We start from the raw sequence: 16,069 nt of genomic DNA on the forward strand, positions 1-16,069 counted from the left end.
GATAGAACGCAGTCTTGTTCCGCCGCACGCACTACTTTACAGCTGCATGTGGCTGGATTTTATTTCCCTGACCGTGTGGATCACCGGGCCGCCCATCGCTCTGGACAGGGCACTTCATCAGCTTGAGGAAGCCCCGCCCTAATTCATTCATCGTCCAATCCACTCATTAGGTAGAGACGTTTCCGGAAGTAGCATGTCTCCATAGAGAGACTATGAGGCTGCCCTTAGACTCCCTTCTTTTCTTCTTTCTGATTGGCTAATCAGTGACGTTAGAGAACGTAGGGTGTGGCTGTCCGTGCGCGCTCCCGTGTTCCCCTTTGCCTGCGCTTCCGCATCCGCCATAAGCGCAGTGTGTGAGCGCGCTCCCGACTTTTCTTTACTGACAGACGCCCGTGTCACCCGCTGCCGAGCACCATGAATGAGGAGTACGACGTTATCGTGCTGGGGACCGGCCTGACGGTGAGCATGGGTCCACTACTCCCTGTGCCCGCCACACGAGCCACACCCCCGCCTGGTGGCCTCCAACTTCCTGCGGAGACTTCCCTCATAAGGCCTGAAAAGCAAGGCAGTGCCCGCCCGTGAGGGGGCAGCACAGGGGTCTGTGTGTAGCTGGATAACGGAAGATGTGCACAGTGTCTGTAGGACCAGTATTGGGGAGCGGTGTGTATTGGTCAGGGAGGTGCCCGTGGGAAGCAGTGCTCCAGTGGGGGAGCTGCCCGTGGGTAGCGGTGCACCAGTGGGGGGAGGTGCCCGTGGGTAGCGGTGCACCAATGAGGGGAGGTGCCCGTGGGTAGCGGTGCACCAATGGGGGGAGGTGCCCGTGAGTAGCGGTGCACCAATGGGGGGAGGTGCCCGTGGGTAGCGGTGCACCAATGGGGGGAGGTGCCCGTGGGTAGCGGTGCACCAATGGGCGGAGGTGCCCGTGGGTAGCGGTGCACCAATGGGCGGAGGTGCCCGTGGGTAGCGGTGCACCAATGGGCGGAGGTGCCCGTGGGTAGCGGTGCACCAGTGGGGGGAGGTGCCCGTGGGTAGCGGTGCACCAGTGGGGGGAGGTGCCCGTGGGTAGCGGTGCACCAGTGGGGGGAGGTGCCCGTGGGTAGCGGTGCACCAGTGGGGGGAGGTGCCCGTGGGTAGCGGTGCACCAGTGGGGGGAGGTGCCCGTGGGTAGCGGTGCACCAGTGGGGGGAGGTGCCCGTGGGTAGCGGTGCACCAGTGGGGGGAGGTGCCCGTGGGTAGCGGTGCACCAGTGGGGGGAGGTGCCCGTGGGTAGCGGTGCACCAGTGGGGGGAGGTGCCCGTGGGTAGCGGTGCACCAGTGGGGGGAGGTGCCCGTGGGTAGCGGTGCACCAATGGGGGGAGGTGCCCGTGGGTAGCGGTGCACCAATGGGGGGAGGTGCCCGTGGGTAGCGGTGCACCAGTGGGGGGGGAGGTGCCCGTGGGTAGCGGTGCACCAGTGGGGGGGAGGTGCCCGTGGGTAGCGGTGCACCAGTGGGGGGGGAGGTGCCCGTGGGTAGCGGTGCACCAGTGGGGGGGGAGGTGCCCGTGGGTAGCGGTGCACCAGTGGGGGGGAGGTGCCCGTGGGTAGCGGTGCACCAGTGGGGGGGAGGTGCCCGTGGGTAGCGGTGCACCAGTGGGGGGGAGGTGCCCGTGGGTAGCGGTGCACCAGTGGGGGGGAGGTGCCCGTGGGTAGCGGTGCACCAGTGGGGGGGAGGTGCCCGTGGGTAGCGGTGCACCAGTGGGGGGGAGGTGCCCGTGGGTAGCGGTAGAACAGGTCCACATGTATTCGTGATCCAAGTACGACACAGTTCACATGTCATTATTACCCCTTCTACATCATATGATAAGAAATAATGGAATGCCAAAAACATGGACGTTGTGCACACCAGCAGTGCTCAGACTCCACTGACTTACACTGTCAGAGGAAGAATGGTCCTGCATACTGTTCAGTTTGAGAAATACGTTGGGAGTTGTGATGGCGGCTCCAGGCTCTGCATCCTCCATTGTGTGGTGTTACTGGGCGGGCCTGCTTCTCTTTTGTACTATAAGGTGGTGTCGCCCTGTTGGAGTGTGGGAACATCTTTATTGATGGGATATAATGTTACTTATTGAGATAATGGAACGGATCCATGGGCATCAGGAGTCGTCTGTCTCTGGTGACCGGAAGATGGCTTATTCTTCTGGGAAATGTGATGTTCTGGGCCGTGAAATTGGTACATGGCCATGGGAGCCCTACATTACAGTGCACAGAGACAGAAAGTTTCTTCTGCATCACTGGGTTCATGAAGACCAGCAATTTGTCACGCCGATCTTAATCAGGGGCCGTGGTGGATAGATGCTCCTGATTCAATGCAAGGCGCATGCCTCATAATAAATCAGGAGTGTCTAACAAGTGACGTACATCTCTCCACAAATCTAAGTCCAGGTAATTGTACTAAGATTTCTAGTGTAAGGTATACTGCAACTAGTCATGAATTACAGTGAAGGAAATAATTATTTGATCCCTTGCTGTTTTTGTAAGTTTGCCCACTGACAGACATGAACAGTCTATATTTTAAGGGTAGGTTAATTTTAACATTGAGAGATAAAATGTCCAAAAAAAATCAAGAAAATCACATTGTATAAATTTATTTGCATTTTGCAGTGAGAAATAAGTATTTGATTCCTCTGGCAAACAACACTTAATACTTGGTGGCAAAACCTTTGTTGGCAAGCACAGCAGTCAGACGTTTTTTGTAGTTGATGACGAGGGTTGCGCACATGTCAGGAGGAATTTTGGTCCACTCCTCTTTGCAGATCATCTCTAAATCATTAAGATTTTGAAGCTGTTTCTTGGAAACTCAGAGCTTCAACTCCCTCCATACGTTTTTTATGGGATCAAGGTCTGGAGACTGGCTAGGCCACTCCATGATCTTAATGTACTTCTTTTTGAGCCACTCCTTTGTTGCCTTGGCTGTTTGTTTTGGGTCATTGTCTTGCTGGAAGACCCAGTCACGTCCCATTTTTAATGTCCTGGCGGAGGGAAGGAGGTTGTCACTCTGGATGTAACCATGTACCATAAAATCCTTTCTCCCATTGATGCGGTGAAGTAGTCCTGTGCCCTTAGCAGAGAAACACCCCCAAAACATAATGTTTCCACCTCTATGCTTGACAGTGGGGACCGTATTCTTTGGGACATAGGCAACATTTCTCTTCCTCCAAACAGGGCTAGTTGAGTTAATGCCAAAAAGCTCAATTTTTGTCTCATCTGACCACAGCACCTTCTCCCAATAACTCACAGAATCATCCAGGTGTTCATTGGCAAACTTCAGTCAGGCCTGCACATGTGTCTTCTTGAGCAGGGGGACCTTGCGGGCTCTGCAGGATTTTAAACCTTTAAGGGTCATGTGTTACCAATGGTTTTCTTGGTGACTGTGGTCCCAGCTGCCTTGAGATCATTAACAAGTTTTAGGCTGATCTCTCACCTTCCTCATGATCAAGGATACCCCATGAGGTGATATTTTTCATGGTGCCCCAGATCGATGTCGATTGACTGTCATTTTGTATTCCATTTTCTTACTATTGCACCAACAGTTGTCTCCTTCTCACCCAGCGTCTTACTTATGGTTTTGTAGGCCATTCCAGCTTTGTGCAGGTCTATGATCTTGTCCCTGACATCCTTAGAAAGTTCTTTGGTCTTGCCCATGTTGTAGAGGTTAGATTCTGACTGATTATTTGAGTCTGTGGACAGGAGTATTTTATACAGGTGACTATGTAAGATAGCTGTATTTGATGCAGGTAACGAGTTGATTAGGAGCGTCTAACTGGTCTGTAGGAGCCAGAACTCAATGGTTTGTAGGGGATCAAATACTTATTTCTCACTGCAAAATGCGAATAAATTTATCCAATTTATACAATGTGATTTTTTTTTGGGGGGATATTTTATCTCTCAATGTTAAAACTAACCTACCCTTAAAATTATAGACTGTTCGTGTCTTTGTCAGTGGGCAAAAACATCAAGGGATCAAATAATTATTTCCTTCACTGTAGATGAACTGTGGCATCATGTCCCCATCCCTCCCAGCTCTGCCCAATTTGGTGGAGTTGGGGGAAAAATGGCAAAAGTTACAAAGTTTAGTCTGCTGCAGCTCTCAGTTCTGAGTGCTGAGCTCTGCATAACCTTCATCCCCACCACTGATTGACAGCTTTCTGCCTATGCAATCAGTGGTGACGGTGGGGTTTTATGAAGCTGATGAATACTAGTCCTCTAATGGTAATCTGCTGATAAAATAGTGATATCATATCTACAGCAGGTAGCCCAGTAAGTGACACATTGCTGGAATTAGGGTCTCTGTCTCTACATTATGCTGCTCTCAGATCAGATGGCAAAACCCTGCTGACAGATTCCTTTAAGGATGGCCATACACATGGGACGTCTGTTGAATGAAAATTCAGCCAACAATCTTCATGTTACAAATGAGCTCTTTGACTTTCCTCCAGCCCCGTCCTTCTCACATCTGGATTGTGAGCCCCTTGTACACATCAGATGGTCTATGGTCATGTGCACCCGGTGTGTACATTTCCAGCTATACAAAATTATTGCTGCGGGGTTGAAATACAGCGCCACTAGCTTTTTAAAGAGGGAGATTTCATCTTGAGGCTACTTTAGAAAACAAATGTTTTTCTTTTCTGATGAGCATTCTTCCAAGAACAGCACCATACATAGCAACATGTTATATGTAGTGTTGCTGCTCCATCCTGTACATTTGTTTGCTGCTTTTAGAAAAAATCATCCTTGAATTTCAAATTATGTCCGCACAAAAGAATACAGCAGCTAAACTAAATGTTTGGCCCCGATAAAATTAAAAACACTATACTCTCTTCCTGTGCCAGTGCTGTTCCAGTGGTGTTGGCACTCAATCAGCGTCACTGTCCCCGCCTTCGTACGACATTGAATATGAAAAGTGGGTCCGGGCTGCAGCTGATCGGACTTCTTTTTTATGTTCAATTTGTACTAAGGCGAGGACAGTGACGCCAGTGCTGATTAGGCGTCGGGCACCATGTGTCATTCCACCGCATCACAGCCACAGGACTGCGAGTGCCGACATCGCTGGAACAGCCCCAGCACGGGAGGCGAGTATAGGTTTTTTATTTTATCCGGGCCAAACATTTAGTTCAAGAAGGGGTTGGCTTAGTAGTGGACAATCCCTTTAACATTAGGTTATGGTCCCATCAAAGAAAGGTCGCCTTGTCATGGTTAGTGGGCTCACAGTAATTGGCCATTTTCTTTCACCAAGTATCTTCATTTTTTTAACTATCTTTTATAAATTCTATATAGCAGTAATGCAGTTTAATGTCATTTAATTAGTGTTTGCATACATCTTGGCACAAGGATGTCAAATTTAAACACAGAGGGCCAAAATGAAAACCTTGGACAAAGTCGCTGGCCAGTCAATATACAGAATAGGGGGCCCCACCTAGTGCACCCCATGCAGAATAGGGGGCCCCCACCTAGGGGTGGAAGTTCTGGTGTCGGGGGGCCAAATATAACCACCCAGCGGGCCAGAGTTTGACATGTGTCTTAGCACTTTGCTGTATTTTTTGCCTGTATATTGCACTGTAATAGCAGCTTGTACCTGTTCACATTTGCTTCATTCTGTTAAGATGTGGTCATTTTTTGTTTTCAGATTCTGTCCAACACTTAGGGTATTCCAGAGTTCTGAAGTATTATAGCAGTAATAACCTGCACTTTAAGAATATCCCCTTATTTATCTTGCATATTTAAAGGGGTTTTCCACTTTCATAAGTGGTGTCTAAATAATTGCATAGGTGTAAAACACAAATAGTATTCATATTCCCTGATCCAGCGCTGGCTTTCTGCCACTGCTCCCTTCGCTTGTGTTTTGGCTACAGCTCCCAAACAGCGCTGTAGTCCTCTCTAATGCTGCGAAAACACAGAAGCCGTGGCAAATGTCCGAGGCTTGATTCTTCAGGGTGAGTACTATGATTGTATAGTTGTAATACAAAAAAAAGTCCTTTAGATACCATATTTCTGAAAGTTGCAAACCCCTTTTAACATCATGAAAAAGTGGCAGAATTGTTCATTTTTTTTATTCTACCTTCCTCAAATAGTTAAAAGTTAATTTAACAAGTCTTTGGTTCTAAAATGGTCCTAAACCACAAAATTCCTTCCCTCCCACCCCCCAAAACAAAAACCAGATCATTATAACTCGATTGGGTTATTCATGACTAAAGAATATTTCTCCTTGGAATTGGGCTGTTGTCATCTCCTCACACTTACTCTGTACGCTGTATAGTAGCTGTACTCTGTTAATGCAGCCCAGCGCCAATTAATCAGGTTTACTTACTGCATAAAAAATTGACCTTCGCTTCATTTCTAAGGCCTCATTTGTGTTTCACTCTTCCCAAATGCTAAGCAGATTCCAGCAAATGGGAAATAAAAAATAGTTTGCTTGCACTTAGACCTGTCTAACATCTACTTTACATCTAGATGGACGAATGCTCAGTAATATATGTAGATCTTTTTAACGGAAAATAAAACAGATTTCCAGTTTTCTGCTTTCTTTTCCTATGGATTCACACGTTGAATGTTGGGCAACTCATTCTTGGGTGCCACAGATTAAAAAAAAAAAAAAAAAATACCTCCCTTCCTGGACAGGTTCAATTCTGGCGGTACATCTGCATCATGGCTTCCTACTGTCACCTGAAATAATGTTGTATGAATGCTGGGGAGACTGCAGCGACTTTGCTGGAATGCCACCAGTCCGGGAGGTGAATGTGGTGTTTTCTCCAGTAGTGGACAACCTCTTTAAATGCTGAAGTCCTCTGAACCTCTAGGGCTGCTCTTCATGTGCCATCAGCAGAAGATGGACACTATTTCCAGCAGCAGATCTTCATCCAGTGGACCGCCTTTACTACAGAACTTTGCTTTAGATTTGCTTCATATGAACTAACAGGCCATGTACACACTGTAGAGTTGCTAGCAGCTTTACTTGCAGATTCCTTCCTGACTACTCTGTGCATTGTGTGGCACTCTTGTTGAAGATACTGCTGGCGTTACACAGACTATCTGCATCAGGAAATATATCCTGCATGTACACATGGCTTTATCCCGCTGCCCACATAAAAGTTCACATGTTTCGCCCCCACATCTTATTTGTGTAACGAGCCTTTATTACTTCAGTGCTATCAAACAGGTCAGGCTACTGCATGTACACGAGCTGACATATAAGGCAGTGGCTTAATCATAATCACTGAGCTGGAGATTAGGAGGATCCCTATACCTGGCCCGTGTTTCACAACACATGACTAGCTCTCAAAACCTTTGTACTTTAATGTCATCGACTGTGTCCGATTAGAACTTTCCACGCTTTATGCCACATTAACAAAAAACAGTAAATTAGAAATATAGAATGCCAATAACTCCCATCGTGCACATATTTTTCTTGAGATGTTCTCAGATAGCTCTGACCATTCAGTCTGTCGTCTTTGTGCTTGGACTTTAGTTACTTAATAGAAGTCATTGTTAGAATGTTTAGTTGGTTCGTTAATGACCATCTTACTTGTGTCCTGTGAGGTGGAGCCCAGGGAACTGGTCATGCCGCTGGAATTGTGCCACGTCCTATGTATTTTGGCTGCATAATGGGGTGTTTTCATCCAGAACTGACGTTGCCCAGATTTCACTCAAATCATCATTCATTCTCTCTATGACTGAATGGGAGTCTTGTTAGTTGACGCAGGATGTGTAAGGGAGAAGTTTATTATTTTAGTCTGTTGGTACACTTGCACGAGCCAAACTTACAATGTATATTGCAAGTTCCATGCCCCTACCATCTTACATTGTGGCCGCATCAGATCTCTGCGAGAAGGTGGTTACATGTAATCTCTGTGATGTCTGACTATGAAATACTTAGCAGAGAGCAGAACTTTGTTTAGATAGTAAAAATCCTTTGTAAATCGGGAGGAGGGAGAACTTGTGACTATCTTGTTACTTTTCAGTTGGATGAACATTGGATCTGCAGATGTATGAGAGCTGCACGTGCAGGATGGTGCTGCTGCACAAAGTCTGAGCTACATACCGCTGCTGTATTAAGATTTTTCTCTTTTCTCACCCATCATTGTCCTAAAAAATCTATCCTTCGTGAGAACTTTGTTTTCTGAGACATCTATCGCTTTCCCCGAGGCGCAGATAATCGCTAGGTTTCTAAGGCCCACAATACAGAATAAATGGCTGTCACTAATAATTGTATGGCCAATAGCGGTCTTCCCCATACTCTCCTCGACTGAGCACTCCGCTGTTCACTTGAGAATCACTACCGGAGTAACCTGGCAGTGACCCATCTGGCAGAGAACAAAAGGATCCAAAATCGGACATGTCAGATCCTTCTTTCCTCTGCCATCATCTGTCGGGTAGAGTTTGGAGACCCCCCCCCCCCCACTCCCTCTCCATACACATTAGACTATCAGACGATCACACTGATATCGGCGAGTTCGAATAACATTAGTCTAGTCTAACGTGAACACTGAACCCGTGATCTTTTCAGAAGATCTTTGGGTTCAGTGTTTAGCATATAATTTCTATTGTTATGGTATGCCCTTGTTGCCATTGTGTGTGGTTTTTTTTTTTTTTTTTCCCATCCCCCACCCCCTCCCCAGTTCAGCATACATTGGCATGTTTCTGGGATACTGTAAATGTTTAGCTGCAGACATTTTCTTCAGTAATATCCATGCATTTGGACAGGGGTTTGTAGACTGGCCTCAGAGAATTGATGAGTAAGATCTCTGACTATATAATAATTAACAGTAATCAATGTTAATAAGTTATTATAGTGAATCTCCAGCCTGCAAAATTGCCGTTCTGTTTTAGGCTGCACAGAAAGTGTACAATGTAAAATTCGCCTCTATCCCCCACCCTATATATTCAAAGGGGTTGTCTGGAAAAAATGAAAAGTTCCACAGAGTCCTTGGAGCTGAAAAAAATAACAAAGTAACTCATCCAGTACAGGCTGCTCCATAGATCTGTACGGACACAGGAAGAGGAGATGCCAATATTCCACCAGCAGCAGGACTGCTGCGACTTGTGATTAGCTGCAGTAGTCAGGTGACCTGAACAGCCCGTCATCAGAAAAACATCCAATGACACGCTGCTCAAGTCACAGGCCGCAGCTGTCCTGCTGCTGGTGGAATGGTGACGTTTCCTCTTCCCGTGTCAGCAAATACTATGGCACAGCCTGTGCTGGCTCTAGATGTCTGCCAGTAGGCGAGAATTACCTTATTTTTCGGAGACCATAAGACCCCCCACCCCCCCCAAATTTGGGAGGAAAATGGGGGGTGCGTCTTATGGTCCGAAAGTAACTTACCGGTGGTGGTGGAGTGGGATCGCAGGGCCATCAAGAAGTTGGCAGCGGCAGAAGAGTAGGAGGTGAGGTGAGCCGGTATCTGCCTGGGGGGCCGGGGCCTTGCCAGGTACTGGGGCCGGTGTCTTGCTGTGAGCGGCTTCCGGTGCGCGCGGCCATCTTTCTGAAGCTGTGATCTACTGGAAAATGGCTGCCGGCGCATGCTCTGCCATGCCGGCGGCTATTTTCCTGTAGATCACAGCTTCAGAAAGATGGCCGCGCGCACCGGAAGCCGCTCTGCCACGCCAGCAAGACACAGGACCCCAGCGCCAGGTCCGGCTTCCTGAAGGACCCTGCCTCCTGTGACCCCCCCCCCCCCTCCTCGCTCCACTGCCCCCCCCAGGTAAGATACCTATTCAGACTAGAAGACGGACCCCCATCTTATAAAAAATATTTTTTTCCTGTTTTCCACACCAAAATTTGGGGTGCGTCTTATAGTCTGAAAAATACGGTACTTTATTTTTTCCAGCGCTGAGGCCTGGGAAACTTTTCTTTTTTGTTGCCTGGGCAAGCCTTTTACTGGATGACGTCACTGACCCCTGTGCAATTGGAGACTGTTCCAACAACATTGAATACTATGTGTCAGCCCAGTCAGGGAAGTTGATACTACCGCTTTTCTTAATCCAGTCTTGGAGTATAGAGTAGTCTGAAGTTATTGCATATTCTATTCTTATAACTTTATGTCAGTTATTTAACAGAAATAAAAGAATGGAATTTCATAGGAAATGACAGCCTGTGATATTTTCTTAAAAGCGACTATTGGAAAACCAATTTATGGTAGTTAAAGGGAATCTGTCAGTAGGATCAATCCTCCTAAGCTGTCTATATGGGCATGTGGTCATCGGAAGCTGAATAAAATGATACCTTGATGTCTTATTCCAGAGAGATCTACATTTTTCTTATGTATAAATGAGCTGTTATGATCTAGGGCCGGACATAGATCTCTCTGAGAATCTGCCTCCAGAGCTTATTTCAAATGAAAGGGGAGTTACCAGTGTGAGACTTGTAACAAACACAGAGCAGTAGAATTGAACTTTGTCTCCTTACAAACACATTAGCAGCTGCAGTTCTCACAGCTCTGCTGTATTGCAACTCTGTCTGTGAGATGGAAGCTGAAGTTGAGAGGAACCTGCAGATGTCAGGTATAATCACACACAGCTCTGCAGTGAGATCAGAGAGCAGTCATTAAATGTCTCACCTGGTAACTCCCCCTTTTACTTAACCTGCCTCCAGAGCTTTTTTTTTTATCATGCAAATCAACAGCTCATTTACATATAAGAAAAATGTGAATTCCTCTGGAATAAGACATGGGATCACAGATATCACTGTATTTTATTCTGCCTCCTGTGACCTGCATGCCCATGCAGATTCCCTTTGAAATAGATCTGCGTGGAATTTCCCTAGATGATTGTTGCAGTAATTCTGTGATCTTAGTTGTTTCCTGTGGATCATCGGTCTCCCAGATTCCACAAGTCTGATCTTTACATTACTGACAATAATGATGCCTTTCTAGCATAGGCGATAATTCCAACAAAATTAATATGAAGACTAAACATGAAAAACTAAAACAAGTTTGCAATATAAATGAATAGAATGGAAATAATTCCCTGCACAGAACTTACATTGATGTCAGTTGCGGCACACCCTAGGTTTTTCTTGGCTCCCGATAGCTGTGCCCATCTTGTTCAGTAGGTTGCGATGGACACGCATGCGGTTTTACTTTTACCTGCTTTATTTCAGTAATATTAGGGACAAATTATACATAGAAATGAAGTTTAAGGATTAACATTTACGTGAATCCTGTCTCTAATTTGAAAAGAGAAAAGCTCATTTGGGGTAGCTTAATTTTTCCTTCTATAAAGTTAGAGCAAAATTGGTAAAACACGATTGTCAAGGACGGAACACACTAATTGCTGTGTGCTAAGCTTAAAGGGGTTGTCCACTACTAGGACAACCCCTTCTCATTCCCTATGTTTGGCCCCAATAAAATACACATTATACTCACCTCCTGTGCCGGCCCCATTCCAGCGGTGTCTGCATTCGCTCTTCCAGGGCTCACATGCAGTTCTTATGACACGTGAGCCCTGCTCCCAATCACTGCTGGTGTCGCTGTCTCCGCCTTCATATGTGTTAGTAATCAAGAGGAAGTGATTGGCCAGCCGCAGCTCTCCCCACCTCTAGATTCGTTTTCTTTGGCAGGCGGGAACAGTGGCGCCAGAAGTTATAGGGCTCACGTGTCATAACCACACGTGAGCCCCGATAACACGAGTGCCAACACCACTGGAATGGTGTCAGCACGGGAGGTGAGCATAAGTGTCTTATTTTATTGGTGCCAAACATTGGGAAGGAGAAGGGGTTGTCCAAGTAGTGGAGAACTCCTTTAAGGTGTATTTACAGGGTGTTCCTACCAACTATAATCATGCAGTCTAAACAGGCAAAACCCTCATTTTGTCAAGTGAAAGATCCTCATTCTCTGCAGTACATTGTCCTGTGTAAACAGGACTCGTGCTGTCGAACAGTAGCAGCTTATGAGCACTGAGCGATCTATTACAGATCATTTAGTGCACATCCGTTACTGTGGTCTGCTTGTGTGGACAGGCTACTAAACAACCACTGATTAGTAGATATTTACCAATTAATGGTCAGTATGTGTAAATAGGCCATTAGCCTAGACCTGTGGAATTCATCCTGACTTCATTAGAATATGGTTAGTGGTGTATATTGTTGGTAATGCTTTTATTTTTCTACTTTGTAGGAATGCATCCTTTCAGGAATAATGTCAGTAAATGGAAAGAAGGTGTTGCACATGGATCGTAACTCTTACTACGGGGGAGATAGTGCTTCCATTACACCTTTGGAAGATGTAAGCATGCATGTTTGTTACTTCTCACTCTTCTGTGCATATCATCCAAAACTCTTCCGTTATACGAGTAATGCCAGATGCTGCTACCGTTTTATATAACACAACAGCTGCTGCTCTCGAATTGGTCGTTCCCCTCACACACATCAAAGCTCACAAAATCAACAATCCAGCCTGACTAAAGAACTGAGGCGGGCTTCCAGGACTGCTGAGCGGAGATAGAAAAAGTTCCGGTCCAATGAGCACCTCATCGCATTCAAACAATCCCTCACTACTTTCAAGTCCACACTCACTGCAGCAAAACAAACCTACTTCTGATCTCTCATCCCTGTCTCACAACCCTAAACTGCTACTCAGTACTTTCAATCCTCCCCTTCGTCCCCCAGCTCCCTCTCCTCTCCGCTGAAGACTTTGCCTCATTCTTCAAGCAGAAGATTGAAAACATAAGTCAAAGCTTTTGCTGAACATCCCCACAGCCCCTCCTCTTAACTACTTGACTCTCCTCCTCCAAAACCAAATTCATCATCTTTCCACCATCTCATTCTACCCCCTACCCCCAACTGACCTATCCATGAAAGTCAATGGCTGTCCTCTCTCCCCAGTCCCGCAAACTCGCTGCCTCTGGGTAACCCTTGACTCTGATCTCTCCTTCAAACACCATATCCAAGCCCTTTCCACTTCCTGCTGACTCCACCTGAAAAATATCTCCCGGATCCACACATTGCTCAACCAAGAATCTGCAAAAACACTAGTGCACACCCTCATCATCTCCTGCCTCGACTACTGCAACCTCCTGCTCTGCGGCCTCCCCTCTAACACTCTCGCACCCCTCCAATCTATCCTAAACTCTGCTGCACGACTATTCCAGCTGTCACCCCGCTATTCCCCGGCTTCTCCCCTCTGTCAATCCCTGCAATGGCTCCCCATTGCCCAGAGACTCCAGTTGAAAACCCTAACCATGGCATACAAAGCCATCTACAACCTGTCTCCTCCATACATCTGTGACTGGCCTAGTCTCCCGGTACTCGCCTGCACACAACCTCCAATCCTCACAAGATCTCTTTTGATTTAAAAAAAAAAAAGTTTATTAATTTTTGTAAAGATTTTCACAAAGGTAAAAAAAAAAAACAACCAGACAAACATTGGAGAAACATAGTTCTCCACCCCCCAACCTTAAGAAGCTTTAAACATGAGTTATGTATACATCTTAGCTCTGAAAAACCAGCATAATTAGATGAACAAATATTTGAACATAGTAACAATAGTCAATTCAATTACATATAACTTGTGGAAGTACTAATAACATTTTTATTAATTTTCAAAGAAGTTTAATTTGAGGCATCATATAAACGTAACTCAAAGCAAGCCGAGGCGCAATCTCCTCAGTTCCCTAGATTTCACAAAATCTCCTTCTCTACTCCCGTCTTATCTCCTCTTCCCACAATCGCATACTAGATTTTTCCCGTGCATCCCCCCTACTCTGGAACTCTCTACCCCAACACATCAGACTCTCGCCTACCGTGGAAACCTTCAAAAGGAACCTGAAGACCGACCTCTCCCGACAAGCCTACAACCTGCAGTAACCACCGCTCCACCATACCGCTGCATGACCAGCTCTACCCTCACCTACTGTATCCTCACCCATCCCTTGTAGACTGTGGCCCTCGCGGGCAGGGTCCTCTCTCCTCCTGGACCAGTTGCTGACTCATTTTTGTTCAAATTATTATACTTGTTGTTTGCTATGTATATCCCTTTTCACATGAAAAGCGCCATGGCATTAATGGCGCTATAATAAAAAATGCTTGTGGTATGTTCAATGTACAGCCTGATTTTCACTCTGACACTTGTGATGTCATCTAGTTATATAAAAGGTTTAACCTCCCTGGAAGCCCCCCAGAGACCATGGGCCGTGGACGAGACTGGAATGTGGACCTAATCCCCAAGTTTCTCATGGCTACTGGTAAGATTGTGGTATTAGTAATGTAGTTTCTGAATAACAGCACTATAAGAAGTGGACCATGAGTTCTGTAAATGGTTAGTCCATAGGATTGGCTTTACTCCATTTCATGTTGCTGTTTTTCAGGCCAGTTGGTTAAAATGCTGATGTTTACTGAAGTTACCCGTTATCTGGACTTCAAAGTAATAGAAGGAAGTTTTGTGTACAAAGGAGGAAAAATCTACAAGGTTCCCTCTACAGAAGCAGAAGCGCTTGCATCCAGTGAGTAGCTCAACTCCCTGCCCAAATATAAAAATAAACCTAAAGACACACAACCACGTTCTTGTCTTTATGCTTTTCTTCAGATTGTGTGGCCTGTGATAGTCCCTTTATCTAACCCAAGACCTACCTATTGCAGAGTATTGTAGGTAGCATAAAGCTGGCCTTACTGAATTGCCTATCTGATCTGTTAAATTCAGCAGGTTCACTAGAAAACCATCTAATGCACACACGTCAAACTCTGGCCCGTGGGCCAAATCTGGCCCCCAGAGTGATTTATATTTGGCCTGCGACATCAGAACTACCACCCCTAAGTGGGGCCATTATTCTGCATGGAGGACTTTCTGGGGCCCATTATACTGTATGGCGGACTATGTGGGGCCTGTATACTAGTTGGCCCACAACTTTGCCATGTTTTTCATTTTGGCTTTCAGTTTGAGATTGCTGATCTAATGTGTATATTTCAGGACCTTCTCCCTTCCACCTACCCCCATTTCCTCTCTCCCCAATGATGAGACATCCTTAGTTGCTGGAATTGGGCACGGATGTGTATGGGGAATTGGGAGACATGATTGATGGCACAAGCTAATGATCTGCCTCTAGTATTTTTTATTTTGTACAACGGGTCAGTAAACTGTTTGGTGACTCTTCCATGTTATGGACTTGTATGTACTGAGGACATAATTCTTTCTTCCTGTCACACTCTACCTCAGTGTTCCCCAACTCCAGTCCACAAGGCCCAGCAACAGATCACGTTTTCAGGATTTCCTGTATTGCCTGTGCAGGTGATGTAATTATCACCTAAGCAATACTAAGGAAATCCTGAAAACATGACCTGTTGCTGGGCCTTGTGGACTGGAGTTGGGGAACCCTGCTCTACCTAATTGATTAATTTTTTATTAAAGGTCTGATGGGTTTGTTCGAAAAGCGACGGTTTAAGAAGTTTCTAAGCTTTGCTGCAAGTTTTGATGAAAATGATCCAAAGACACTGGAAGGGGTTGACCCCAAGAAGACGACTATGCTAGAAGTTTACAAGAAATTTGATTTGGGACAGGATGTCGTGGATTTTACAGGCCACGCTTTGGCTCTCTACAGGACTGATGAGTGAGTGTTTGTTTTTTTTATTCCCTTTAAAGAAGCACTTCCATCAATATTTTTATCCTCTGAATATATTGCAATCATCATATTATATAGCACTGTGTACTTAAAATTGCTCATTTTGCCTTTCTACCTAGTTAGTTCTTCTTTTCTCTGCTCTATGTAGAAACAGGATGTCTTTTCCCTGCATTTATTATTCCCCTGTTTAATTCCTGACCCAACTGCAACCCTCCTCCCCCTGCCAGGGACTTTTACAGAGATGACTCGTGCAGGGAAAATAGACTTCCTGTTTCTTTATAGAGCTTAGAAGGATTCAGCTAGTCAGTATTTAATCATGTGATGGCACAGACCTAATGGAAAACAGAAGAATTAGCTGGGTAGAAGGACAAAATGAGCAATTGTAAGTACACAGTGCTATATAATGTGATGATTGCAATATATTAAGAGGATAAAAACTCTGATGGGATTGCTTCTTTAAAGGGAATCTGTCACCAGGTTTTTGCCC

The 16,069-nt window shown here is 45.8% G+C and overlaps 1 protein-coding gene across 1 annotated transcript in view; it reads left to right on the forward strand.

The window, feature by feature from the left end:
- Positions 1-264: 264 nt before the first annotated feature.
- GDI2 (GDP dissociation inhibitor 2) overlaps positions 265-16,069 on the forward strand; it is a 31,550-nt gene continuing 15,745 nt past the window's right edge. Inside the window, exons 1-5 of the mRNA XM_073652469.1 lie at positions 265-459; positions 12,147-12,254; positions 14,112-14,211; positions 14,335-14,469; positions 15,372-15,570. Of these exons, the coding sequence (XP_073508570.1) occupies positions 415-459; positions 12,147-12,254; positions 14,112-14,211; positions 14,335-14,469; positions 15,372-15,570 (587 nt within the window). The 5' untranslated portion in view covers positions 265-414. The remainder of the gene's footprint in view (positions 460-12,146; positions 12,255-14,111; positions 14,212-14,334; positions 14,470-15,371; positions 15,571-16,069) is intronic.

The sequence above is a fragment of the Phyllobates terribilis genome, unplaced genomic scaffold, assembly GCF_046119375.1.
Source record: "Phyllobates terribilis strain yellow unplaced genomic scaffold, ASM4611937v1 Scaffold_11__3_contigs__length_659146591, whole genome shotgun sequence".
NCBI classification, from domain to species: domain Eukaryota; kingdom Metazoa; phylum Chordata; class Amphibia; order Anura; family Dendrobatidae; genus Phyllobates; species Phyllobates terribilis.